General features: G+C 45.9%; 1 protein-coding gene across 2 annotated transcripts in view; it reads left to right on the forward strand.

The window, feature by feature from the left end:
• The window catches only part of PELI2 (pellino E3 ubiquitin protein ligase family member 2), a 64,913-nt gene extending 51,691 nt beyond the window's left edge, over positions 1–13,222 (forward strand). For both annotated transcript variants that reach the window (XM_050336551.1, XM_050336552.1), the window contains 4 exons: positions 3,968–4,069; positions 9,254–9,451; positions 9,748–9,936; positions 12,552–13,222. In XM_050336551.1, coding sequence (XP_050192508.1) covers positions 3,968–4,069; positions 9,254–9,451; positions 9,748–9,936; positions 12,552–13,118 — 1,056 coding nt within the window. In that variant the 3' untranslated portion in view covers positions 13,119–13,222. The remainder of the gene's footprint in view (positions 1–3,967; positions 4,070–9,253; positions 9,452–9,747; positions 9,937–12,551) is intronic.
• The last annotated feature ends 14,599 nt before the right edge of the window (positions 13,223–27,821 follow it).

Genomic DNA, 27,821 nt, shown 5'->3' on the forward strand with positions numbered 1-27,821 from the left:
AACATCCACTGGACTGACTATGTGACCAACACGTCTGTCCTTGAACAGGCAGCAATCACGAGCATTGAGGCCATGCTGCTGAGAACACAGCTGTGCTGGGCAGGGCACGTCTCCATGATGCAGGATTGCTGCCTCCCTAAGATTGTGCTCTATGGGGAACTTGCCACTGGTGCCGCAAGAGAGGAGCCCCAAAGAGGAGATACAAGGACTCCCTGAAACAATCCCTCATCCTTGGCCATATTGATCATCACCATTGGTCTACCCTGGCCTCCAATCGGGAGGCCTGGAGACACACCATCTATAACGCTGCTGCTGCTTTTGAGAACACACGCAGGATCACTCTCGAGGAGAAAAGACAACGCAGAAAGAATCGCGTCTCGTCGATATCACCTGGGGAGTCTTTCTGCTGTGCCTTCTGCAACCGGACTTGTCTGTCTCGCATTGGCCTTTTTAGCCATCAGCGCTCTTGTAGCAAGCGTGGGTAGAGCCCTTCTCAAATCTTCGTTCGCGAAGCCTAGCCATGATGATGATGATGATGATGTCGTCCAGCCTGGAACTCTGAAGTTTTCTCCTAAAACTTGTGATGCTGCTCTAGGTCCTGAAGGGTCAGGACTTCTCACGACTTCAGTGACCACAGCAGGGCAATCACATGACAAGATCAGAGGGTGTTTTGGGAGGGAAATCCTGCTGCCAGATTAAAAAAAATAAAAGGTCTGAAAATTTGACTGCTAAAAGCAGTTAAAAAGGCAAACCCACTATTTTGGTTGCTACAAACCAATTTTCAGGGGGTTGGTGCAATCAGTCTCCAGACTCTTTTGGGACTTGCAGTAGTGTGGCTCTGTTGTAGTTCAAGCTGTCAAAAATCCTTCAGGATTTTCCTGTGTCTGCATTTCACTCAGTACTGTTTTATTAGGATATTAAACTTTCACTTGTGCTTTGTGTAGTTCCTGATATACTGTTATTTTTTTTAATTTTTTTTTACTGATAAGTGGCCAATTGCTTTGAGACCAGCACTTAAACTGCCTGTCAAGTGTCTTTGAATTGGGGCTGAGCAGACTGTGAGAGCACACAAATTGAAACATTTCTCATCATGTTCTTGGGGTGGTTTTGTTTTTTCCCTCCTAAAAATGATTACACAATTCCAGGAAACTAAATGTAGCATTTCTCCCTGAAACTAACTGGGTTTAAATAGTGGAAAACAAAGAGGAGAGGAAGTAGATGAGAGAAAAAAAAGTCAAGAGGGGAAAGGAGCACACAGAGAAAAGATTGTCCTACCCTGGAATTTCAGAGGACATGCTGACCCTGGTCACTATTATTAACATATCTAAGTTTCAAGCTCTGCAGGCTTAGGACGTGACCTTACTAAGGAATTCTGGAAGCTTTAATATTTCCCTCTGTGTTTATTTCCATCAGGCCTTAAAACTTTGAGTTTTGGGTCTCACCAAAGCTTCCATTTGATCCAGGAGCTTGTCTGACAAGCTTAGGGCACACATCCCTGCCTGGGAATTTTGTCCTTCATTGTATCCCAGCTGCAACAGAGTTCTGTGGGAATGAAGGAAATCTTGTGTGTGAAAGCCCTTCCTTCCTGACACTTGAAATGGTGATAGCTGGTAATACAAATATAAATTGATTATTGCTACGTGAAGCCGAAAACTCGAGGTATAAGGGTCTCCTGTTTATCACTTTATTTCTTTTATATTCTAAGAACACCTGAGGGCTTGAGATCCCCTTGTCAGTTGTCAAACATGCATAGAGAATAAAAACTTTCCATACCCATTCCAGACCTACAGTTTGAGTGTCCCAGCGGGTCACAGCAACTGTGACTCCATCCAAATTGCATCTTGATGCTGTTTGTTCTCGCAGCATGCTGTGTGTGCCAGCATAATGGTCATTGCAAAACACTATAAATAGGCTGGGAAATTCAGGAATCTGCATATCACTGATTGCCAAATACGTTTGCATCACTTTTCAGCTGTTACAAGACTTGGAAGAAAACCAGGGAAACCATGTCTTGAACGTTTTAAGAGATTTACTGCAGAAAAGAAATACTGGGAAGGGACTGGGAAAGGTTGTCTTGCCTAATCACAGAATGGTTTGGGTGGGAAGGAACCTTAAATATTGTGCAGCTCCAACAGGGACACCTTCCACTAGACCAGGTTGCTCCAAGCTCTGTCCAAGCTGGCCTTGAACACTCATGCTGTCTCCATAGCAGAGCTGCTCCAGCCCTCTCATCATCTTTGTGGCCTCCTCTGGACTCGCTCCAGCAGTTCCATGTCCTCCTGATGTCAGGGCTCCAGAGCTGGAGGTGGCACTGCAGGAGGGGTCTGACCAGGGTGGAGTAGAGGGACACAGTCCCCTCCTCTCCTGCTGCCCACGCTGTGGAATGAGCCCAGGACACACTTGGCTTTCTGGGCTGCCAGTTCACATTTCTGGGTCACACTGATCTTGTTGTTCAACAGACACCCCCAGTCCTTCTCCTCGGGGCTGCTCCCAATCTGTTCTCCCCCTAAGCCTGTGTTTGTGCCTGGGATTGCCCTGATCCAGGTTCAGGTGACCTTGGCCTTGCTGAACTTCACGAGGCTTGTGTGGTTCCACCTCTACCATCCCTTCCCTCACCACGCAGCTTGGAGTCACCAGCAAACTGGCTGTGACTCCATCAATCCCACACTCCCTGTCTCCCACAAAGATGTTAAATCCTTTCGCTCCAGGTGTTATCACCTAAGCCCAAATCTTTAGCAAGTGTTGGAGCTACTGAGAGCTTTCAGCGGGAGGTGTCTTGTAAAAGCATCTCTGGTGGTGTAAATGCAGGAGGTTTGCAAGAAAACAATCCTCCCCATTATGTGTTTTCAATAATTCTGTCTCAAATTACCCTTGCTAACCCTTGGTAGGCTTTTAGTATGCACATAGATGTTTTTAATACCTCCAGCATTCAGAAGGATTTTTAATGATTTGTTCAATAATTGATGTGGCTTTGGCATAATTTAGGCTTTTGTGAGAGATGGCAGACAGATGAGTGGAATATATTCAGTTGTTTAGTTTAATCATCCCTGCCTGTGAATTCTTTAGGTGAAAAGCAGTATGAAGGAATGGAGCAAGTGAGAACCTCTTGGAGAAAATTATCCCCTCAGCTGAAAACTGGAGAAAGCCTTAATTAACCTATTAATTCACTGCTTAAGTGTCTGGAAAGTGTTTTCTGAGCAGTAACACTCATTACCTTTCAGAGTTATATGCAGTTATATGGACCTTGTATTTACATCTATATCCCTGTTAGCCAATGGATTTAGTTTCTCAGCTCTTTTCCCTTAATCTTGGTAAGATACAGCAGAAAACAGGAGTTGTTCTGTTCTGGTCTTGTTTTAAATATTGAAATACTATTTAGTCTTCGATGCTAAATCCATATCTATAACCAGTTTACTTTGACAGGTAGTAAGGAGTAATGTTCCTTTAATGAGGAAAAAACCCATTGCAAGTGCTTGTTCTTTTTGTCACCATTTATATAAAATTGTTAGGCTGTTTCTGATATAACTAGAAATTTATTTAATGGTAATGATATCCCTGAAATCCTGGCACTTTTAACTGGGTATCAGTTGCGTTGCTCACTTGCTTTAAAAACAAACCAACCAAAACTCCCTAAACCCTGAGTCTGTCCTAGGGTACAAATGGATATAAAGGTTAGGAACTGAACATAATTTCAGAGGGAGAAGCTGTTTGGAGTCTAAACTCTAAAAATGGTAAGTATTGGGTGCTTCTGAACTAGAAACAAACAAGTGCAGCTTGGGCTTTTCCATTAAAAAACAAACCCAAAAGATCCCATTGTGTTTGTTTACCCAGCCTTGTAATAACATGTCACGATACACTGCTCTTCCTGATCACAGCAAAGGTGTTTATACAGCAAAATGAATTTGATTACACTATTTTGGTGTGTAATAGACATCTTTTTTGTTGTTGTTGTTGTTTTATTCACCAGGCAATCAGCTCGAAAGGTCAGCACAGCATCTCTTTCACCTTGTCCAGGAATCAGACGGTTATAGTGGAATATACTCACGATAAGGACACAGACATGTTCCAGGTAAGACTCTGCAAGACACGGATTGTGGTTTTAAAAACACAGTTCTGGATATTCTCTGTGATCTGGGGGATTTCCATGGTCTAACCCACTTGCTTTAATGTGGGAGCACTTGGAAATGTTGCTTTGTTCTGCTCTTCTCAAACCCACACCAGCATCTCTTAATATCCTTACGGACTTACTGCTCTCACTGAACTCTGCCTAGAAATGTGGACCTGTTTGGATTCGTGAATAAGCACAAAAATACACCCACCACCCTCCAGTTAGTCAAGTAGCTGGAGTGAAAAGGAGGTGGACAGGAGTAGGACATGGAGTGAGAAGGAGGAAGGTAAAATAATGTGGGAGCTGTGCCCTAAAGGAGACAAAGCAGTGATGGAGTGATAAACTGTTCCTGAGGGGTGTGCAAATGTCTCAGGTGGTATAGAGGGCTGTGCTGAGTTTCCCTGAGCTACCATCTCTTACCCAGCACGTGTTCACTCTCCCCTGTTTGCATTTGGGGTTTTCTGAAACATTTAACATCTGGTAACCTGAGTTATTTCCTTGTGCAGTGATTATTTTTATATATAATAAGAGAGCAGAAATCCTGTACAAATTTAGACTTTCAAACTTGGGGAAACGCAAGAACACGCACAACCTTTTCCATTCTGGACTGATCAGATCTGTCTTGTCTGTGACCTCTAATTAGGGCATCTCCCCAGGAATCATTATCCCTTCTCCTCCAGCTTTTCATATTTAGGAGGGTCAGCCCTTGAGTGCTGTTGACAGAAGAGGAAATAGCTCTGTCGAGTTGTCTTTGCCTCTCGTGGCTTCTGTGTTTTGCTCTATATTAAATTTTCCTGGTGTGACTGGAACTGTTAGGTCCAAATAGGAATTGTTTAAAACCCAGTCTCGTTCATTTGCTGCAGGATGAAGGATCACACACTCAGGGTGAACTGAAATAGCTTTTTGCTGTGTTTCCTAGTAAAAGAAAAATGTTCCCCATCCTTCTGGGTTACTGTGTGATACTTGTTTGTTTCTTGAGTAGCTCCAATGAAGTTTTTTCCTGTGTGTGAATTTTAAAAAGCCATTTTTGAAAGCTGGAATTTTTACACTAAAATAATTAATAAAGAGTTGCACAATAGCTGCTTTTCTGGGTGTGTTGTGTGTAGACAGCTCTCTTCTTGTTTGCGTAATGCCCTGGTGGTGGTTACAGCTTTTATTGAGGGGGATAAGTCACAGATATTGATAAAGGGTTAAGGCTTCTATATTGTTAAGATTCCTCTTTTCAGTGCAGCCTGTTTCTTCTGTCTTGAGATGTGTAGATGGTCAGGTTGTAACTTCCATGTGCTGTGTCCTGGCTCATGTTTCCGCTCCCTGTTTCCCGAGGATTACACTCCATGCATTGGCCTGGAGAAGCTGGTGAGACTGGGAACAGGAATTCTCTGGTAGGCCGTGGCAATGACTGGTTGCTGAAGTGATGCCAGACAGCAGCTTGGAGAGGTTTCCATTATAAAAACAAGCCATTAGATTTTAATTATTCCCAGTAATCTGATTGTGGGCAGTTGGAGAGAAGTTACTCGAGGAGTGTTTTGTGCAGCCCTGTGGGATGTGATGACAAGTTACTTGTCTGTTGATCCACAGAACGAAGTTTTATTGTTGATCAAGCATCACTTGGACAGGCAATCCTTGGAATTCCCTGTTTTCTTTCCAAATGTGTGTTTTCCTGGATAGAGTAGCACACTAAGGATGCGGAGGTTGAAGAAGAAGGATAATGCCTGGACCACAGGATTATCCTGAGCATGGAGGCCCCACTTTGATGCTGTTAATATGTATTATCTTGGGCAAATCACTTGGCTTTTTTCAAATCTCCACTTCTTCCCCCTGTGGAATGGGATGGTTGCACTGCAGGAGTTCCCCAGAGTAACCACAGGAAGGAACATGAGAAGCTTTGCATGGAGGTTTTAACATTTTAGTCAGGGAGATCCAAAATAGGGAAGAGGGATGCCAAAAGGTCAGGTCCCATTTCTAACCTGTGTGGACTGAATCCAGAGGGTTAAAGCTGCTTTCCTGTGAAAATAAGGGAGGTTCAGTTCACAAAAAAGCTGTCACTTTTTCCTTCATCCACTTTAATTAAGGAGTCTGTTGTCAGTCCTTTTCTTTGAAGGGAAATGGGAGAAGTGGTGTGTTGGTGACTTGTAGTCTGCAGTTTTACCAGAAACAAACAAGAATATTTTGAAGATTATAAACTCAGAACAGCTTGTTTTATGCTTTCCAATCTTCAAACCAGGAAGAAGCACGAGTAGGTGCTTATCTAAAGTGGATACATGGATTTTTCCATACATGGAAAATATGGGACACTATGCAAGGGACAGGAAGGAAATTCAGAAGACCCTGAAGAGCAGTGTTCAGGCTGTCTAAATACCATTTTTCTTGACGTTTTTCCCTAATGAAAGGAAAATGACCATATTTTTGATGGGATGAGAATGGGTTGATTATAGCAGGAACCAAAATGTGTAGCTTCTACCCTAAGTAACTCACCCAAGGAGCGGATGCATTCAATATGAAACGTGGATTTCTTGCTGAAGAACAGCCCTTGAGAAGATGCATGGTCCAGTTCTCCCTCTCCTCACAGTGGAATTCTGTTGGACACCAAGAATGTGCAGCTGTTAAATTATCTGCTGGCAGGTTTTCTGCTTCTGCCTTGTCTCAGGAGGGAGTGTTTTTAATAGAACTGCTGTGATTGGCAGTAGACACGAGCAAACTGATTGACTGCCTGGCTCCTACACAGCCTTCAACCATCACCTGCAGTGGGGACAACAGGCTCTGTCTTAGGCATCACTTGGAAGGTTTATGGGTTGTTGTTGGAAGCAGCTTTGTGAAATAATGTGTGATATGACACAGTTAAGAAGAAGGAGTCCCAAAATACAGCCTGAAATGGGTAGAAAGGAGAAAAAGTCTTCTGTGCTGCAGAAGGAAAATGAGTAATGAAGTGTGTAAAAAGTAGCTCTGAATAATGGAGTTAAGTGTGTAGTGACTGTGGTCTGACTGCAACAACAGATGAGCTCAAGTTTTTGGTGGATAATTTTAAAAACATCAAGTTCTTCATTTATTCCCATGGGAGTTTCTTGTCAGATCATCTCAAAACCAAATTCTTGATTGGATACAGAGCATGAAGAAATTGCCAGGTTTTGAAGGCCACTTCTTAAAATGTGAAGTTCTGATGTTGAAAAGTAGCACAATACATGACTGATCCTCTAGAAGGCTTTCTCCACAGGAAAAGAAAAAGGGAAGGAAACCAAATATTTGAAATATTCGATGTCTCATAGACATGCTTGTGAAACGGATGAGATCAGTAAAGTACTTACTGTATTTATATAACATATCACTTGTCATTTCAGAGATTTTAAAAACCACATAAAAGCTTTCTTTTATAGATTTTAATGGTTACATCCAAACATATTTGTATTTCATGCTACCAATTAGTGTGATGTGAGGAAGACTGGAAGCAAGCACTTGTGTGTTTTGTCATCCTTTAAGGAAGAGTGAGGCAGGTTTTTCTCTAATTGCATCTAAAAGCTTTGAGAGAATGATCTATTTCAGAGCCTGCAACAGGCAGGAACTTGTTATGAACAAATTAATTTCATGTTTGTCGTTGATTATCCTTCAAGAAACTCCACACAGAGAATAGTCAAAAGTTATTCATAAGGTTTCTGGTGCTGACTCTTAACAGGAATTGCACTGGATGAGAAATAGAAGCCTGTTAGAAATAGTACTTTAAAAAGAAGAAGAATATTGCTTTGTGAATTTTAGCTTCAAGTTGTCAAGTTCGATATATCAAAAAAGTCCCATATTAAACAGTTTCTAAACTCTGTCTCTGGGGTGTTCTGGGAGTGAAAAATTGAAATGTACACTTTTGATTAGGCCTTTTTGAGTGTTTCCTCTGCAGCAAACTCTTCACAATTTCTGCTTGGGCTGAGACCTGGGAGGTGGAGAAAATAACTGGATGTGTCACATCAGATGGGAATTTTGACATGTGTTGGAGTGTAACCCTGCAAAGTAGAGCTTGAAGCAGAAGAGGAGTACAGGAGAGATCCCTGTACTATTTCTGTCAGTTCAGTTGGGCCAAGAGTTAGGTATTAATAATATTACTTTCCTCAACTCCTGAATAATGTTCCTTGGCAGCAGATTTAGTTTGCAGAGATGTTTGTTAATGATGGAACCACACATACCTCCCCATATTGCTTTGAAGAGCAGGAACTAAGCAAATGTAACTTCTTGGGGGACAGTGAGATCCTGTGCAGTGAGGAGGCCATTTTATATGAAAGTAGGTGCCTGATATTGAAGGTAGTTTCATGTGAAGAATATTCCTAATTCTGTTTGATCCCAAGGTGTCTACAAAATTAATATTCTGTTCCTCTCCTTGTTCCTCAGCTCCTCTTCCCAGTTATGCTCAAAATTGGTGTAACACTAATTTGCCTGTAGAAACATTGATAAAGCCTCACTGTATGTTTGGTTGGCAGTCAAGATTCCCTCTGTCCATGTGTCATGAAGTGTTCCAGATGCCTGGATGGTCCCAGTTTTAGAATTAAATCTCCTAGATGGCAAAATAGAAAAATATTCTTGTCCGCTGATCAAGTGTGTTTCCTTTCTGCTGGAGGAAGTTTATTAATTCTGTTAATCATGTGGTGGGTTTTTGCCTGAAAACTCTTCTTTCTGGGACTGCCAGTTCTGAAAACGTGAAGGTGGGTATCTTTTTGTTATGATGTGGCTAAAAAAAGTCCTTTATTTTCATGGCAAATTTAACTTGGAACTGGAAACGTAAATAAAACTTGTCAATCCGAGCCAGGGTTTCCTCAACTGACAGAATATAAGTCATTTGCTGTGGTTGGATGAGGAAGTACAAGGTGATAATACTTTTTTTGTTGACAATACTTTTATCAAAGCAATCAGCTCTGTTGATTTGTTTCAAGCAAACATGAACATCAGTTGTGGTAGGTGAAAATTTGCCATTCCGTGTCAGTGAGGTATTTCTGCCTGTGACAAATACAGGTTAGTCTCTGATTGCATCTTGCCATCCAAAAAATTGAGTAGACAGTAGTTTACTGATGCCATCAGTATTAACTTGGCAGAACTGTGTCCTCAGTGCTTCACATTTCCATGGGTGTTTCTATTTATATTTTTATCTTAATTTTTTTTTTCTTTTTGCAGGTTGGGAGGTCCACAGAGAGCCCCATAGACTTTGTAGTAACAGATACTATTTCTGGAAGTCAAAATAACGATGAAACCCAGATCACCCAGAGCACCATATCCCGCTTTGCCTGCAGGATAGTTTGTGACAGGAGCCCACCTTACACAGCGAGGATCTTTGCAGCTGGCTTTGACTCGTCTAAAAACATATTTCTTGGTGTAAGTACTACTAATAATTGGTATGAGCAAGCTCTGGGTTTTATTCTCTGCTATTTTCAAACCCCAAAACCTCCTTGTACTGGTTGATAACTTACACTGTCATTAGGCTTTTATTACCCCAAAGTACCAGCTGCAGTGTTAAGTAAGAACTGCAGTTTTATGTGCCTGAGTTATGAGCAGCAGAGACTCGTGGTCATGATTGTCTTGAGCAGTGGAGCTCCACTTCAGTAACTGCTGGTGGGTTTTCTTCAGGTGTGTTTTGATTTCTTTTGATGTGTTTTGATTGCCACACGCAGGAAAAAGCAGCAAAGTGGAAAAATCCCGATGGCCACATGGACGGACTGACAACCAACGGGGTGCTGGTGATGCATCCCAAAGGAGGCTTCACGGAGGAGTCCAAGCCCGGAGTGTGGCGGGAGATCTCGGTCTGTGGGGATGTGTACACGCTCCGGGAGACCAGGTCTGCCCAGCAGAGGGGGAAACTGGTGAGTTGGAAGTGGCTGGTGATTGGAACAAAACAAGGGATGCTTGTTTTCCTGGCACTCCGTGGAGGCAGTTGTAGGGTGACTGCAGAGTAATGATGTTGTCCCTGGGTGGTGTGCACCGGGAGCATTTAAATGTCCATGTGTCACAGCAGGTTCTGCACTGCTCTCCTGTTCCTGATGTACAGGAGAACACTCTAAATTCTGTGCTGAAGCCACTTTCCCAAGTGAAACAGCACAGAGAGTAAAGGCTAAATAAACTCTGCTCTTGGATCTCCATCTCTGCAACGTTCTCCTGGGATCTGGGGCTGTCTGGAAGTTACTGCACGGGGAGCTGTCTTTTGCAGTGCTGTCTGAAGGGTCCACTTGCATGCAGAAGCAGTTTGGGTAACACACCTTCTGTTTGATTTACCTGCCACTAGGAAGATAAGAGAAGGCCTGAAAGTATACTCCTGTTTTATCCTGTGAAGCAGGATGGGCTTTACCTTTGCCAGAAGTGAGAGATTTCAGCTGCCAGAAACCTGTGACATTCATAACCAGGAGAGAGGTTCCATAAAAGCATGAGTGCACTTTTCAGTACAAGATGGGAGGGAATTCCCATAGCTTTTGTTCTTTCCTCTTCCCAAGATCTGTAGAGCCTACAAAGGCAAACGCATTTTATTTTTTCCTTCGGGGGCAGAAGGAAAAAGGCATAAGAAATGACAGCAATCAAACACCACCATATAGACAGGGGGAATATCCTCCTCTTCTTCATGCCAAAGTTACATCTGTGTTACTACCCCAAGTTCCCGTCGGCCCGATGGTGTTGGAGGGATCCCACACGCTCCCACTGAACTTCCTTTCCAGCTCTGCCCTTGGCTTTGCAGAAAACTGACTGCTCAGGGAGTTATGGAAATGGAGTTGGACTGTTCTGCTTTCAGCAGACACCCTGCAGGACATAAATTGCTTTGTCACTTTTAACAGTGGCAGGCGAACGTTGCCCGGGGACGGGGACAGATGATGTGGCAATTGCACCCTTTGTACGTGGTTAGCAGAACACCTTTTTTAGAGCTGCTGAAGAAAGGCACAGCGAAACAAATGAATTCCCTTCCCTGCATCCAGAATGACTCGAATTCTCATTTAAATAAAATTACATGGCACGCTGGTATTGATGTGATCAGTACTCGTTGATTGGGTTCATAAAACCAAACACAGGCTTGTATAATGAATTGAACACGTTGCGTATGAGGGAGCTTTTCTTGCTTTGCTGTTTGTGAAGGAATTATCTGAAAAGAGCATCAAATCAAGGCTTCTCTCTCATCTCCACTTGGGCCCACTGAATTTTTCTGCTGGAAGTATTTTGCACTGGTGACCTCTTATCTGTGGCCTGCACTGTGCCACGGAGGTGTTTTGTGCAAGGATGATCCACAGTTAATCTGTGAATTTAAACTGGATTAAAATGTAAATGCCAAATTGGTTGTCATTCATAGTATTCTGAGGCAGACACGATGGTTTCATGTGACCTACTTAATGTATTTGTTTGCATTTGGGTGTTTGTTTTGCATTAGTGGTATTTTCTGCATACTTTGTTTGTATAAAGCCAGGCAGTAGGTCTGTTTTCCCCTTTAATTTCATAAAGAACTTTTTTAATGTATATTCATCATTACTGAACTGATAACAGAAGCACAACCTACTTATATGTTGGTGACATTAAAATCAGGAATATTTCAGTGAAGTACAATAACAAAATGTGTTTTTGTCATAATCCCTTGAAAATGTTTCAAATACCTGCTTTTAATCAGACAAGAGAAGCCTTTGGGCAGTGCACACTGGGGCTGTATTTGCATGGAATACCTGAACTGTCCTGGATAGCAGTTTTTAGTCCAAAAAGGATTTTTTACTGAGTGAGCAGCCTCTGTGTCATTCTCTGTGGGCAAAGAATTCCAGGAGAGAACCTGCTAATGCAGCCCTTAGGGAATGGCAAGTCTCCTCCTCAGTCTATCATGACTTACTGAACTGTGACAAAGGCACACAGAGAATCAATATTAGAGAGGAAAAGTGCATGCTCAGGGATGGTGGGGGGATATCCTTTCCCAAGGAATTGCAGGCAGGAAGACTCTGTATGATAATTAGTGTTGCAGTTGGAGATGCTGAACCTCCTGTACAAGCACAGAATAAGAAACCAATGCTTATTAGGGCAAGAGGGCACAGCCTTAAGCTGTGCCAGGGAAAGTTTAGGTTAGACATCAGGACAACATTTCTTAGAGAGAGGGAGTTGTCAGACATTGGAATGGGCTGCCCAGGGAGGTGGTGGATTCACCGTCCCTGGAGGTGTTTAAGAAGAGACTGGCTGTGGCATCAGTGCCATGGTCTGGGTGAGAAGGTGGTGTTGGATCATGGTTGGACTTGATGATCTCAGAGGTCTTTTCCAACCTAGTTGATTTTGTGGTTCTGTTCTTATAGTCTTAAATACAGATTAAGATTTGAGGTGGATTCAGGCAGAGGAGGGGCCACGAGGCAACAATAAGACAAAATGAAGTAACTTGGTGACGCTTTGGCGAGCAAGACGCGTTTGCAGAACTAAGTTGGTTGTCTGTACCTCAGGCTGAACTTCACCTCCCTTTGTGTCCCACCGCCAGGTAGAAAACGAGACCAACATCCTCCAGGACGGCTCCCTGATCGACCTGTGCGGGGCCACCCTGCTGTGGCGAACAGCGGACGGACTGCTGCACACCCCGACGCAGAAGCACATCGAGGCCCTGCGGCAGGAGATCAACGCCGCCAGGCCGCAGTGCCCCGTGGGCTTGAACACTCTGGCCTTTCCCAGCATCAACAGGAAGGATGTGGTGGAGGAGAAGCAGCCCTGGGCCTACCTCAGCTGCGGCCACGTGCACGGCTACCACAACTGGGGCCACCGCAGCGACACGGAAGCCAACGAGCGGGAGTGCCCCATGTGCAGAACCGTTGGCCCCTACGTGCCGCTCTGGCTGGGCTGCGAGGCCGGTTTTTACGTGGATGCAGGGCCCCCCACCCACGCCTTCACCCCCTGCGGACACGTGTGCTCGGAGAAATCCGCCAAGTACTGGTCCCAGATCCCGCTGCCTCACGGGACTCACGCGTTCCACGCCGCCTGCCCGTTCTGCGCCACGCAGCTCTCCGGGGAGCACAACTGCGTCAAGCTCATCTTTCAGGGCCCCATCGACTGATGCCGCCGGGCAGTGACCCCCAATAAAAGTTTTCTTTAACGATTTACTGTGAAGATTTTTGCCACTAACTTCTAGATTTTACCCCTTTTTTTTATAATGTTATTGATTGATAGGGGGGGTGGGCGGGGCAGGGCTGGAGGGGCTGGGGTGGAATTGGGATACATTGATACCTGGAACTCGACAGATATCAGTGGTTGTTGCATGCTCAAAAGCAGCATATTCATGAAGTCTTCTCGGTCAAATTGTAGTATATTTGTAATCTTTTTATTAGTACCCTGGATCAGAAAAAAAAAAGGTGTCTTAAATGATTTTTTTAAGCGAAGATTTTTTAATGGAAAGGTTTTCTCTTCTAAACTTTGACAAGCCTTTAAAACCTATTTTTCAAATCTAGAAGGAACGTACAGAATGTAACTTGTCTTTAATTTGCAATATAATTTAACTTGAATAGTTTCTCAAGGAGCTAATACAGAATGTGTGGACAACCAGAGGTGAATGTTCACTAGAGATAATTGGGTATGTAAGAGAAAAATTAGTTGCCTAAAGTGTAGAGCATAAAAGCTATTAAAATATCTATTATGGTATAACACAGCTGGCCAAAAAGGCATCAAAGATTACTTGAAACTGAGGAAATCCTGTTTGTATTGATTTCCTTTCAGTGTAATAGATCTCCACTGGCCATTAGGTGTGGGAGATGGCTGATTTTTTTCTGTCCTTTTTTTTTTTTTTTCCTGCATCTGGTAAAACCACTTTACTCTTTTGAATACTTAAGTTTTAAACCAATGTTTTCTGTGTCTGTGTAGTCTGGCCTTTTTATTTCTGCTTAACTTAGCTTGGCACATCCAGCACCCTGGGGGTGTGTGGAGGTCGTGAAACCACAGAAGGGTTGGAGTTGGAAGGGACCTCCAAAATCATCCAGTTCCACCCCCTGCCATGGGCACGGACACCTTCCACTAGACCAGCTTGCTCCAAGCCTCATCCAACTGGGAACACTTCCAGGGATGCAGCCAGGCTTTACTGCAGGGATGAAGGGGGTGGTGCCACACGAGCTTTAGGTACAGCTTACACAGAACTGATTGACATAAACTTGAATTCAGGAGAGCACTTAGAGTTTAAATGTAAACCCACTGACTGGGACTGTTTTCAAGTTTCTCAAGTGCTTCAGTGCATCGTGGCTACGTGGTGTTACGTTTAAAATAAAAAAAGCAATTTCAAATAAGTGATTTTTTTTTTTTAAGCTCACTGTAAAGCATTTTGGCTGGAAGGGGAGCATCATTTCCAGTTCAGCTGAGAATTTTTGTTCACTTCTCAACTTGCTGCCATCTGTCACCTTTTTTTTTTTTTTTTTTTCTTCAGATTGAGTTGTGTTTGTATCTTTCCCCCCCCCTCCAAATGTTTGCAAATCAAACAACATTCAAATGTAATCAAATATATTCACTGGGGTGGTACATCTGAAGTGGATCACTTGAAATTCCTGACTTTTTAAGAGAGCTGATAAATGTTTACTATGGAAGTAATTAAATCAGAATTTCATATGAGATGTACCCTGCCCACTGTTAGGCTCATTTCATGCAGAGTAACAATTCTTTGATTTGTGTTTGGTTGTTTTTTTTTTTTCCTTATGCTTTCTGTATTCTTGGTATCTGAGGTATCAATCTATCCAGGTTAAACAAAAAAAAAAAGAGAATTTGGGAAAAATTTATAACATCTCTAGGTGAAAATTGATCATTCAAGCTCAGTTCTGTTTAATCAAGTATAGCTTTTTGCTATGTTTGTGCCCTTTGTATAAATATATAATTTATATGATTTTAATATATTCTGTATATATATACTTGAATTGGCCTGTTCATATTTTGGTTGTAAAATTGTTTTATAGTTAACCTTATAAACATTTTACATGTCCCTTGCCAGTGGTGATGGGATGGACTTTGTCTGCTGCTGTTTTTAATATGATTTTGCTGTATACCTGGTCAGCATTTTAATAATTTGAAAAGAGCTTTACTTTTCTTTTTACGCTTCTACTGTTTAAAAAACAAACAAACAATTCTGCAGCATTTTTTTTCCTAGAAATCCCAAACTGTACGATTTTGGGGTTTTTTTTGTCCCACTCAGTCACTGGAAATAGGATGAATCCTGTTAACCTAAAACTATGTGCTTCTTCCTAGTGCCTTTTCAATGAGATCCTCTTGTGGTTCCCTGTATTCCGAGTCCTTGCTCCCACAGGATGACCTTGTGGCTGAACTTCACCAGGAGCAGCCGCCCAACCACGTTGGGAAGGAAACAAACGCCTCTGGCCTCCAATTCCTGGTCCCAGACGTGAAGGTGCCTCTTCCTTGTTCTCTCCAGCCCAGCTTCCTCAGGTCCCACCTTCCCCCTGTTTAGCAGATACCTCATCTGGGAGAGGCAGCCTCGTCTCCACCTCCTCCTGCTGGACTCGGGAATGCTTCACCTCGTTCCTCACAGGAGACCCTCTGGAAAACACGCTTTCAGGAATGGCTCCTGGGTGGATTAAGGCTGGGAGCTGCGTGCTCCAGAGGTCTGGAGCTGCAACGCTTCCCAGGTCTGCCTGGCATGCTGAGCTGAGCGGGACTTGCTCGTGTTTTGCCTCCCTCTGAGCCTGAATGGATTGTAAACACTCTGGCTCCCAGGATCCCACCTCTGCTATCCAGCTGCTTTCCTCCTTTCCTTGGCTGTTGAAGTTTGGCTGCTGCTTCAGGGCTCCACGGAGCTGTGCCCTGTGGGAAGTGAATGCCCAGTGTTGGAGGGATCCTCCCTGGGAGCACTGGCACGCCATCAGTGTGTTTGGCTTGTGTGGAGCAGAGCACTGGATGGATAATGGTTTGTATCCATGGGAAGGGGCTGTTGGGAACGACTTAAACAGGAGTTTTTGCTTTTGGCTGTCGGCAGTTCTGTGTAACACAAGGCATGCTGCAGGGAGGAGATCTTTCAGAATTCCATAGTGGAACAGGTTGGAAGGGACCACAGTGGGTCATCTGGTCCCGCCGATCTGCTCAAGCAGGGTCATCCCAGAGCACATGGCACAGGATTGTGTCCAGATGGTTCTGGAATTTCTCCAGTGAGGGAGACTCCAAACCCTCTCTGGGCAGCCTGTTCCAGTGCTTGGGAAATGAGTTCTTCCTCGTGTTCAGGTGGAACTTCCCGTGCATCAGTTTGTACCTGTTCCTTCTTGTCCCACTGCTGTGCACCCCCCAGCAGAGCCTGGTCCATCCTCTTGCACCCCCCAGTCAGATATTTATACACATGGATGGTGTCCCCTCTCAGTGTCTCTTCTCGAGGCTGAACGAGCCCAGCTCCCTCAGCTTTTCCTTGGAAGGGAGGCTCCAGTCCCTTGATCCTCCTTGTTCCCTGCACTGGGCACACTCCAGGAGCTCCGTGTCACTCTGGCTCTGAGGAGCCCAGAACTGGACACATCACTCTGGATGTGGCCTGAGCAGGGCTGAGTGGAGGGGCAGGATTCTTGTCTGGGGAGCAGTTTTCCATGGCTTATGTAGAATCCAGGGGTTTCACCATTAGCCAGTGTTCAAATCCAGGATGAGCCCTGCAGAGCTGGATTTACTGGGGAGGCGGAAGAGTTCGCAGCGTTATCTTTCTCAACCCCTGCTGCCACATGTCCTGCTCCAGGGAAATGATGGACTGTTGGCCCTTCCCTCGTTTCCATAAACAACACCTCTATTTTGGTAATTACAGGAAAAAGGACTTGTGGATAAATAAGACTAGAGTGAGTGAACTTGAGAACCACCCTCCAACTTTGCCTTAGAAGTTTATTTCGTGATTTCAGTGTTCCTTGCATCCCATTTCCAATGCTGGCAACGTATTCCATAAGGATTTTTTTTTTTTTCACCTGTTACTGTTGATTTGATTTGAACGCTTCAAAACCAGCTTTGACTGCATAACTTAGAGCTCAAAAGTATTTTTCTAGTCTGATCTTTTTTTTCTTAAAAAAAAAAAAAAAGCATCTGTCATATCCATGCACACTGGAGCTGGAACAGCTTTCCTTTTTCCTGGCAGCTTTTTGGTAAAGGACTGAAGTCTAAAGAGACAAAATGGGTGGTGAGCCTGGTTCCTGCTGGGAATTGTGGTCCAGTTGTACAGAAATGTTCCTAGAGGTCATAGTAATCAAGGCAGGATTTTATTTTTTTTCCACTGTGAGGGTGGGAATGGGAATGGGAAGAAATTAAAGCCACTGTTGGGCTGCTTCCAGTAGGGACAGACCCACCTTGAAGCAAAGGCGTGCCAGGAACCAGTCAGGAATGTGATGGAAGCTATTCCTGCTCTCAGACCTCATCCATGCCCTGAAAAGGGTTCTCCTCAGTTTGTTAGGAAGCTCTGGGATACCATGGAAAAGGCTGTGATCTTCCCAACCAAACATTCTTCTCTGTTTTAATGGCAAATGCAAATGCACCTCTGAAATGAGCTGGGCTTGTCTGTTCCTACAGGAGCTCTCTGTTTTCCCTGTGACTGTTGCTAACATGCCATGTTGGATGCAAAGTGAATCCAGAGGTAGAGCTGTTGATTGAGGAGGTGGGAAGTGAAGCCTGTCAGGTGCTTGAGCCCAGTGCCAATGATTCCTCCTCCTCGTTTCCTCATTTTTCAGCCTCTTGTGAGTTCTTGGCTCCTCATTTCCTATTTATCCATGTAGTTGCAGGTAAACAAGTAAGTACAGCTTGGAAGGAGAACAAGCAAGGAAGAGAATCACACAGATCCCTTCAGGCTTGCTTAGCTATCGGAGGAAAACACAAACTGGAGTTGCCAGTGTCCTTTTTTTTATCCCCTTATTGTTCTGGTGTTTCTGAGCACTCATCACAAGTCTGCACACTTGGTGGTTGTGAGTTTTAAAGGAGAAACTTAGAAGGTAAGGCTGGTTTTTGGGGGTGGGGGGTGGAGAGGGGATAGTTTCTAGGATGTGGTGGTTCATCCCACTGACTGCAGCAGGCACTTGGATCTTGGAAGGGCAGTGGAGTCACCCTGGACAGGCAGCAGAGGTGGAGCTTTGCTTTCCTGTGCTGATGGGAGTTTATTGGCAGCAGAACCAAAATAGGAATTGTTCAGATACCCAAACTCCAGGTGAAACCTGTGTCTGTCAAGATTCCCTTTGCTTGGGGCATATTTCCACTTTCCTGGTGGGCAAACCCACCTTGGAGTCACCTGGAATTCCCTTGTGCTAGTGTCAGGGTGGTTAGGGGTGGGTATCACTCTCCTCTTGGGTTGGATAGATGACAGAGAGCTCCTGGTTGGAAAAAATCCCTCCCACAGCGAGCCCTGTGCGATGGAGGGGGGGGGATGTTTTACCTGCAAACAGTGTTAGCAGCTATTAAACTTCTGGGTATATTTGTAAAATTGGTCTTTTTATACACCATGTTTAATGGACTGAAATAATTTCTTTGCTGTTGTACCTGTGGAAGTACAAGCCATTTTGCAGGAAAAAAAAAATTATAACAAAAAAAATTAAAATATTATCTCAGTATTGTCACCGACTCCTTCGGTTTATTTTCCCTGCTGGTTGGTTGTCAGGGTTATATAAATAACTTCAAAAATAAACAGTTTCTTCTACTCTTCTATCCACTTTCTACTCAGCAAACAAAACCAGAAGCCTTTGATTGAGGATTCTTAAATATTTGAGGCAGTGGAGTGTATTCAGGTGTGAGTGCCCTGAAATTCCAGTTAATTCAAGTCCCTGATTTTTTTTCAATTGAACTGTTTGTTTTCAATGCCAAACTGCCTTCTTGGGGTGTTAACTGCTAAAGAAAAGCAATTTCCAGGAACAATATGCTTTGTGACTCTTAGAAATTAATTTCCATAGCGGGAATTCAGTGTTTTGTTTCCATCTGTGTGTTCTGTATCCCTCTTTGTGGGCGGCCCCTGTGAGCACAAGAGCTTCACTTTTTTTTTAAAGGAACTGAAGTGAATTGTCAGCCTTTTTTTTGGTACTTAGGAAAAAAAAAAACACGTTGGCTTGAGCACAGAGAAGGGAAATAAGGATATCTGCAATGTTTTCAAGGTGTGGTCATCTGCCAGCTGGCTACAAGAGCTAAATTCTTTCCAGGAGAAGATGCTCCCAGGCAAATGGGTTGTTTGTGTGTAACTGTGTCCACCTCCCAGCAGAAGGGTGAACCCTCTGTCCTCTGGGATTGCTGCCTGTGCAGGGAACAGCTTCCTTTAGGACACCCAGGGTGGTGTGGATGTGTGGTCAGAGCAGGCTCTGCCTGGTGGATTCCTGAACAGGAATTCTGGGCTTGGAGAAATGCAGGGCACAGGTTTGTACCTGAGCAGAGACAGGCAGGGAGCTGGCTGGTTTAAAGCAGCTGAAAGTTGTTGGTTGGGGTTGGAGTTGGAATGGGATGAGCTTTGAGGTCCTTTCCATCCCAAACCATTCTAGGATTCCAAGGCAAACTTGGAGTAGTAGTAGTACTGCTGGGAGCATTGATGGGGGAGAGGTTGCTGCTAATCCTTAGGGGAGATGAGCCTCGAGGCAGGAAAAAGGAATGAGAGGGAGGAAAAAGGAGAGTCCAGAGCTCAGGTGGTGGGTGCTGTACCCCAACAGCCTGGGGAGAGCAGTCATGGAATCACAGACTGGTTTGGGTTGGAAGGCACTTTAAAGACCATCTCATTTCAACCCCTGTGCCATGGGCAGGGACACCTTCCACTAGCCCAGGTTGCTTCTCTGGGCAAGCTGTGCCAGGGCCTCACCACCCTCACAGGGAAGAATTTCTTCCAAAATCTAATTTTTAATTGAGCCCTCCTTCAGCTTAAAGCAATTCCTCCTTGTGCTACCACTCCATGTCTGTGTCCACAGTCCCTCTCCAGCTCTCCTGGAGCCCCTTTAGGCACTGGAAGGGGCTCTGAGGTCTCCCTGGAGCCTTCCCTTCTCCAGGTGAGCATCCCCAGCAATCCCAACCTGGCTGTGAGGCAGAGGGCAGCAGCAGTGTCACAGCTCCTCTCCTAAAGGAACCCTCAGCACCCCTCAGGATTGACCTTCTGTGAGCTTGTTATGCAAATTGTGTGGCTTTTGTATCAATTCTGTTACAAATTTGTTTTTTAATTTGAACCTCCAGCTTTCAGCCTATTTTTCATTCATTTTATGCAAGGCAGCAGGACCACACATCATCCTAATGATCACATTCCCTTGCTGCTTTTCTCCTCATCCTTCCAGCTCCCTGATTAAAGATGCTGTGGCCTTTTTTTCACTCCTGCCTCTCTGTTACCTGGCTGTAAAGTTTCACTCCTTAGTTACTACAGCTTGTGCTGCTGGGAAATCATCTTTGTGAGAGGTTTCCAGAGCATTTGTGACTCCTGCTTTTCTTTCCCTTTCAAGGCATGGCTGTGTGGATGCATATTTTTAGGAGGAACTTAAGAAATCTCTTTCATGTAAAACCAAGGCAGACAGAGAAGTTTGACAGAGGAGTCTGAGCCTAATAGTTCTGTTCTTTTCAACTCACTGAAAACTCATGTCTGAAGACAGGCTGGAGATGAGAAAATACTTTACAGCAGAAAGGAATTCAGTAGAACCCCAATTACATCAGCACTCAAAATTACAGATGTGCCTGTAAATAATTACATACGTAAAGAAATGCGTTTTGGGGAGAAGTTGCCTTAAATTAAAGCTGCCTTCTTAAAGCTCCAGCTAAATCAGACTGCAGGGGCCTGGCCTTTGAACTGAGCTAATCCTGGTAGGAATTGTCCTCTGCGAGGGCAGAAAGGGGAGCAGGAGTGGGATGCTGTGGGGTCTCCTCAGGGATGGTTTCTCTGTGTCCCTTCCAGGAGGGAGCTGTGCCAGGGGCAGCTCCCAGGCTGCTGGAATCCAGCTGTGGCTCCACGGAGCAGCTGCACAGCCAGGTGTGTGTTAGGAAGGAGAGGAGCCAGGGCTTGGCCTCAGCCTCAGGGGTGATTTAGGATTTGGGCCAAGGTGCTTGTTGAGCAAAGGCCACAAATCCAGCTCAGCTCTGGGGAGGGCAGGGAGGAACATCTGGCAAATCTCAGGGCTGTGGAGCCTCCCCTCCTTTATTGCTCTCTGATTAAATGGAGGTGAGGAGCCAGGGAAGGGGTGGAGGAAGGGAGAATGGGCCAGAGTAATTCCCCTCATGAGAGGGTCCAGATGAGGATTAGGCTGATCTTGGTCCAAGCAGTGTCTGTACAAAGTGGAGTCTCTTCTGGCATTAGATGTGGTTCAGCAAACCTTCCCTGCGTGTGGGCCAGGAGGAATCATGGAATGGTTTGGGTTGGAAGGGACATTAAAGATCACCTCATTCCACCCCCTGCCATGGGCAGGGACACCTTCCACTAGCCCAGGTTTCTCCAAGCTCCATCCAACCTGGCCTTGGACACTTGCAGGGATGGGGCAGCCACAGCTTCTCTGGGCAACCTGTGCCAGGGCCTCACCACCCTCCCAGCCAGGAATTCCTTCCCAATATCCCATCTAACCCTGTCCTCTGCCAGTGGGAAGCCATTCCCCTTGTCCTGTCCCTCCAGGCCCTTGTCCCAAGTCCCTCTCCAGCTCTCAGTGGCAGGAAGGCACAAAGTGCTGCCACAGCCACCCCATGCCATGGGGACTGCATGGGCACCTAAAGCCAATAAAAACAGTTCCCAGGGGAAGGCACAACCCAACAGGGAGGGCAAGTTTGGCTTCTGGCTTTTCCCTGATCTGCCCTTGGGTTGTCTTGTTTTTCCTTTCCCTGTTCCTTTCTAAAGAGTAGGAACTCCAGGGTTACCCAGCCCTGCTTGGAGGGCTGAAACAGCAATTTGAGATTTTCCTGAAAGAAATCTTGCCTTTGACGAAAGGGTTTTATCCCCTCCCTGCAAGCTGATAATAAACATTTCCCTTTTTTAAAAAATGAGAACATTCCTTCAGAAACCAGTGTCTTCCCTGAGGTGTTTCTTCTTCCTTCACCCTCTGTGGGTTCCCCGGAGTGGGAGTTTGTCCCTCTGGTGAGGTCTGTTTTCTCCCTCTCCTCCCTTCCCATCAGGATACACCACCCCAGCCCTGGAGTCCTCCGGCTGGGCCCTCCATATCAAGATCCTCCTGCCTTTCCCTTGGCTGGGAGAGCTGTGCTGGAGGGGAGAGTCGGCCCCTCCTTGGGAGCAGAGCCAGAGGGTCACTCCAAGCCGGATCAGGAGTGACTGGGGATTTGATTCCGTGTTACCGAGCGTGTCTAGACAGCCAGGAGCCTCCAGTGGAGAGAGCAGCGAGTTTTCCAGGCATTCCCTGGTGTGCAAGGAGAAATCTTCCCCTGCCCAGCACACGTGTGGGCCAGATGTTCGTCCTCACCATCGCTGGGGTGATCCACAGGCCCCAGGGCTGCATGGGCAGCGAGCAGGGAACGTGGGCTCCTGCTCTCCTTCCCACACTGACATCCCTCGGGCAGGGATGTGAGTGTGCCCAGCAAATGCAGGAAGCACTTGGATACGTGTGGAGCAGCAAGGACCAGAACCTGGGGAACTCCAGGTTTGCTCCTTCCATGCAGACTCAGCTCTGCAGATCCAGTCTGGTGTTGTCCCACCTCAGGGTGGACTCACAGCAAGCCTGGGATTTCCAGCATGTGGAAGCACACCAATATCCAAACCTCTTTTTTTTTTTTTTTTCTCTTCACTTGGATGGAGTTTTCAGGCAAAGGAAGAGGAGGTTTCTATTTAAATTTAAATAATTCGTGGCCCTCCAGTCAAGAGGCAGGTTCTGTAGCCTCAGTGCCAGGGTGTTGTATTTCAGGCAGGGGAGCAAGTTGCTCATCTTCATCCTGAGAATTATCCCATCCAGCTTCCAGGGAAGGTGATTTTTGTTGGTCTTGGCTCACAAACGCAAAGCTCCACTGCTGCAGATTGCTGTAAACAGGAAAACTTCTGATCTGGATAGAGTTTTCCCCACTCTGAAAACTTCCACCAGTTTGGTGTTAGTAAACTCCATAACGAGCATCATCCCTCCTCCATCAGCTTCCAAACGTCAGGTGTTGGGAGGGGTTTGTTCCGCAGCACCTTGTGGCATTTTCAACTTTATTTCGTGCAATGAAATCAATTAAAATACTCAAAACACCCTTAAGGTGACATTTCCAGAGAGATTCAGGGGTTCCAGCCAATGACTCCACCGTGCTCCTGATTACTGGAGACATCCTTTGTTGTGCCAGCAAACGCACCAGGAATTTCCTCGAAAGTCTTTTCAAGTGACTCACCGTGCCAGACTGGCTGGGAGGAGAATCCAGACACTCTGCAGATTTGGAGGATCTGGCACATTTTGCATTCGAGGTCTGCAATTAATAAACACAGAACCTGGGAGGAGACAGAGCCCTGGCCCTTCACCTCAGCACAGCGAGCCCATGCCCTGCTGCAGGAGAGGATGGAGCTGCTGCTCTAGGTTGCCCTGGCTCTGCCTGTTTATAAGGCAAGGTTTTGGGAACAGATCTGGGGCTGGGTTTGGCAGCTCTGTGAAGCAGGGCTGTGTTTATTCTGGGAGGATAAAGCACCATCAGTGTCACTACGGGGAGCTCCTGTGTGCTCTGCAAGGAACGATCAAAGCAGCAGGCGCTGCCCTTCCGACCTGACAACACACTCACCCCGGTGGATTTCTTTGAAGAGAACAAACATCTTGAGTTTGAAGCGATTAAATTCACAACGGGAAAGGCAAAGCATCTGATGGTGCTGTAGCCCGGGGTTCACTTTAAGCCCTGCCCTAAGCACAGGTTTCCTTTTGGACGCTGAGCTGCGGAGCATCCAGCAGCACTAACTAACAGCTTCCAGCCCCGGGGCTCGTTTAAACTCCTCTTTCAAGAGGGATGTGATGAGGGTTGAGCTCTCACATCTTCACCTGCTTGTGAAGCTGTATCAGGCTGTAACAGGGGCAGCTTGTGCCTCTCCATTTTATTTATTTATTTCTCGCTAGAATCAGCAGTTTCTGCTGTGTTTTTGCTCCTGTTGGCACTTGAAGTACCACTGTAGGATTACACACTGATGCTGAGTTGCCTCCTGCTTCCTCCTGAGCTGTCCTGAGCCTCCCCGTGGTAAAAACCCCAAACACCCCTAAACAATTGCTCTACATATTTCTGGTGATCTACTGGTTCCACCCCCCCCCCCAAAAAAAAACTAAAAACAACCCAGCCTGTGGGCTGTGTTGAAGAGCTGCATGGAAAGGAATAGGGAGGAGCTGTCCCAGTGAGGGTGGCCAGGCACAGTGGGATGCTGCAGGCACAGGGGATGAGGGGAGATGGACACATGGATGGGAACCCAGATGGGATAAGCCACTGTCATCAGGCTTTTGCTGGGAGTTTTTAGAGGCTTGGGAGGCTGAGGACACAGAGTTTTGCTAGTGTGCCTTATTAAGCTACTCTGGGTAACTGAGTGCATTGATTAGTGCTGGAAGGTGAAGGAAAATGAGGCATCAGAAGTTCATGGAATGGTTTGGGTTGGAAGGGGCCTTAAAGATCATCGAGTTCCAACACCCTGCCATGGGCAGGGACACCTTCCACTATCCCAGGTTGCTCCAAGCCCCATCCAGCCTGACCTGGAACACTTCCAGGGAGCCACAGCTTCTCTGGGCAACCTGTGCCAGTGTCTCACCATCCTCACAACCAACAATTTCTTCCCAATATTCCATCAAACCCTGCCGAGATCATGTCTCATCTTTGTTTTTGAGCCATTTGGAGAGGAATATCCCTGACCTCCCTAGGAGACTGTTCTGCTGTTTCTCATTCTCCCTGTGAATGGTTAAGTCTGGCCTGGCTTTTCAACCATCTTCTTCCAAAACAGGCCAGGAGCCCTTCAGTTCCCAGCTTTTCCTTCCCATTCAGGTGCATGGACATAGCTGAGCCACTCTCAGTCTCTTTTTCCTTAAGCAGGATGAGATCCTTATGGTCCTTTCTACCTTCAAGACCATTTTCGTGCTTTTCCAGGGCCTTTCAGGTTCCCTTACTAGACCTGTGCGTGTGGCTTTCCTGCCGAGCTCCTCAGTGGGATACTGGGATGTGAGATCACATCCTATCCTTACAACTGCCCTGTTCATACCCACAGGGCTCAGGGCAGCTGGTAAGTAATGGGAATTGCTGGTTTTCCTGAGCTGAATTGGGTGGAATTGGGGCTCCTCTGGCTGCAGACCCCCCACCCCATGGGGCTGGAAGCTCATCCCACATCCCAAAGCCCCCCTGCTGCCATCAGCCCCATTCCCTCATAGGATCATTAAGGCTGGAAAAGACCTCTAAGGTCATGGAGCTCAAGCAGTTTTCCGGTCCTGCTTTATAAAGTCAGGGTTTTCCTGCTCAAAATCCTCCTGGAATTCTCTCTGCATTCCCTGCAGCGTGCTGGTCTGTTGGTAAACCTGAGCATCAGCTCCTTAGGAACGAGAACCCCCGTGTTTGATGCTCGTTTCCTGCACGAACACCCAGTGGAACCAGTTGTTTTTGCATTCCTTTATTCTTTGAGTTGAATCCTGCACGAATACGTGGGGTTTTCCACCTGGGACAGACATCTGGTGGGAAGCAGCCTGGGTTACCTCCCTTTGCCTTGCTCGATCCTGCTTCCACACTAAACAATCTTTCCAATTTTTCCGGCGTTGCCTTGCTATCCACGGTTAATTAGACACCAGCAGTGTCAAGGGGCTGTCCCTTGGCTCTGGGAGGTTTCTCACCCTGCACCCAGGCATTTGCTTTTCCCTTCCCCCTCGTTGTTTTCCCCCCCAGTGATAACATCAAACCGCGCTCCACGATTTACAAGGTAAAAGCTGCTCCTCGGAGGATTCCGCGGCAGCGATCAAAGTCCCGGTGGCTTTTATTTCCCACCGGCCCCGCTCCGTGCCGGGGAACACATCCATTTGATTTAATCGGATTATGCAAAGCATAATTTTGTGCCGTGCAGTGGCGGGAGGATGCAGACACCTGGCACAGCGGCTGGGATTAGCTCCGGCGGCGGCGGCGCTTGGATTTGGGGATGGAGAAGCCCGTGGGTAGGGTTGGATGCTGGGGAAGGGGGAGGGTGAGCATTGGGATCCCTGGGGATGCTCCTCAGGGGTTTTCCTTCTAATTCCCTCAGCGGGAGCAGGAATTGGAGTGGTTTTCCCTCTGCCTCGTCCTGGGTGCGGGATGCAGCTGTGGGAATTCTCTCCCTGTCCCCTTATCCCGCTCCTGGGATACTGGGCACTGACTCGTTCCACAGACCTCAAAGGGCGTTTTTATAGGATTATCCCCGCAGGTTTGTGGCCGTCTCCCGCTTTTCCAGAAGATCCAAATCCAGCAGAACAATAAGGTACCTCACACAGCCCGCCCTCAGTCCCTGTCACTGCTCTTGAGCACAGCACAAGGACCTCCAAAGCACCACCCCGGGCCCCAGGCAGGATTTGGGATGCGTAGACAGATTCCTGGAGCTTCCCATCAGCTATTGTGGCATCATCCTGATTTTTTCCTCCCCTTCACTCTCTGCTTTGTTTTAAGGATTAATATCTGGAGCTGTGTGAATGTACCAGAATTGCAGCTATCTTTTATTTTTCGTTTCTTAAAGCCCACATGGTTGCAGGGGGAAACACAAACCCGAGGAGAAGACACATCAAAAGAAAGCCAAATATAGAACATTAAAAAAAAGGAAAAAAAAAAGAAAAAAAAAAAAAAAAAGAAAACAATTTTGAATGATAACAAAGTATGAGTGAGATTTTTTACAAAATCTGCCAACTTTGAAACCAGTCTCATGACTTATGAATATTTAGGGCTGACAGTCCTGGATACAGGCTTTTCCTTGAGCTGATTTGGGAAAGTGGTGCTAAACTCCAGTGTGTGATCAGCATGTCAGAGTTATGTGAGTGAAGTTTCTTTAGTTTTGGGGGTTTAGCAGGAGGGTGATGTTAGAATTACAGAATCATGGAATGATTTGGGTTGGAGGGATCCTTGAAGATCATCTCATTTCAACCCCCTGCCGTGGGCAGGGACACCTTCCACTAGACCAGGTTGAATGTGAAGGGTTTTTCCTGGTGACTTCGGCAGGAGGAAAAGTGGAGCCCAAAAAATAATGGGCTGAAGGTTCAGCTCAAGGTCTTGCTGGAGGTTTTGTGATGAAGGTCCCAGGGTGCTGTGTGAGGGGTTTGATTCTCAAGGAAATACTTGCTGTAAATAGATAAAGAGATCATACGTTTTTCCAGATGCATTTAGGGCTAGGAGGCTAAGAGGAAATTCCTAGCTGGATTCCTGTCTGTGGGATAACGCTGTTTCCATGATCTTCCCTGCCAAGAATCACTTAATTATGAGTAATTAAAAAAAAATAACCCAACCTAAACCAGGGCTTTGATTTGGCTTAAAAAACGCCGAGGGATTTGGGGACAGGAAAATGGAATAAGGGAATAAAGAACAAAAAATATGAACTCAGTGACCCTCTGTGCAGATGGGACTTGGCAAAGAGGGGGATGCTGGGAGGGGGGAAAGGGATGTGGGGGAGCAAGGGGATGCTCTTTATCAGGGCAGGGATTTTGGCCACAGGCGAGCAGTGTCCCACGCCCAAGCTGGAGCCAGGGATGCTGTTTGGTTCCTGAAATAAGCACAGCTCCTCCTCACCAGAAGAGTTGTTAATTGTGTCATTTCCCTCTTTATTCTGCCTGGCAGACAGAAATCTCTGTTTTCTGCAGGGATTTGGGATTGCTGTGAGGGGCCAGGGGTGCCGTGTGCTCCCTGGTGTGTGAAAAGATGCAGCTTTCCCAGGAAAACCTGATGTGCTTGGACAGGGCCTGGCTCT

This window comes from Myiozetetes cayanensis, unplaced genomic scaffold, assembly GCF_022539395.1.
Source record: "Myiozetetes cayanensis isolate MyiCay16 unplaced genomic scaffold, myiCay2020 scf6-25, whole genome shotgun sequence".
Classification (NCBI taxonomy): Eukaryota; Metazoa; Chordata; class Aves; order Passeriformes; family Tyrannidae; genus Myiozetetes; species Myiozetetes cayanensis.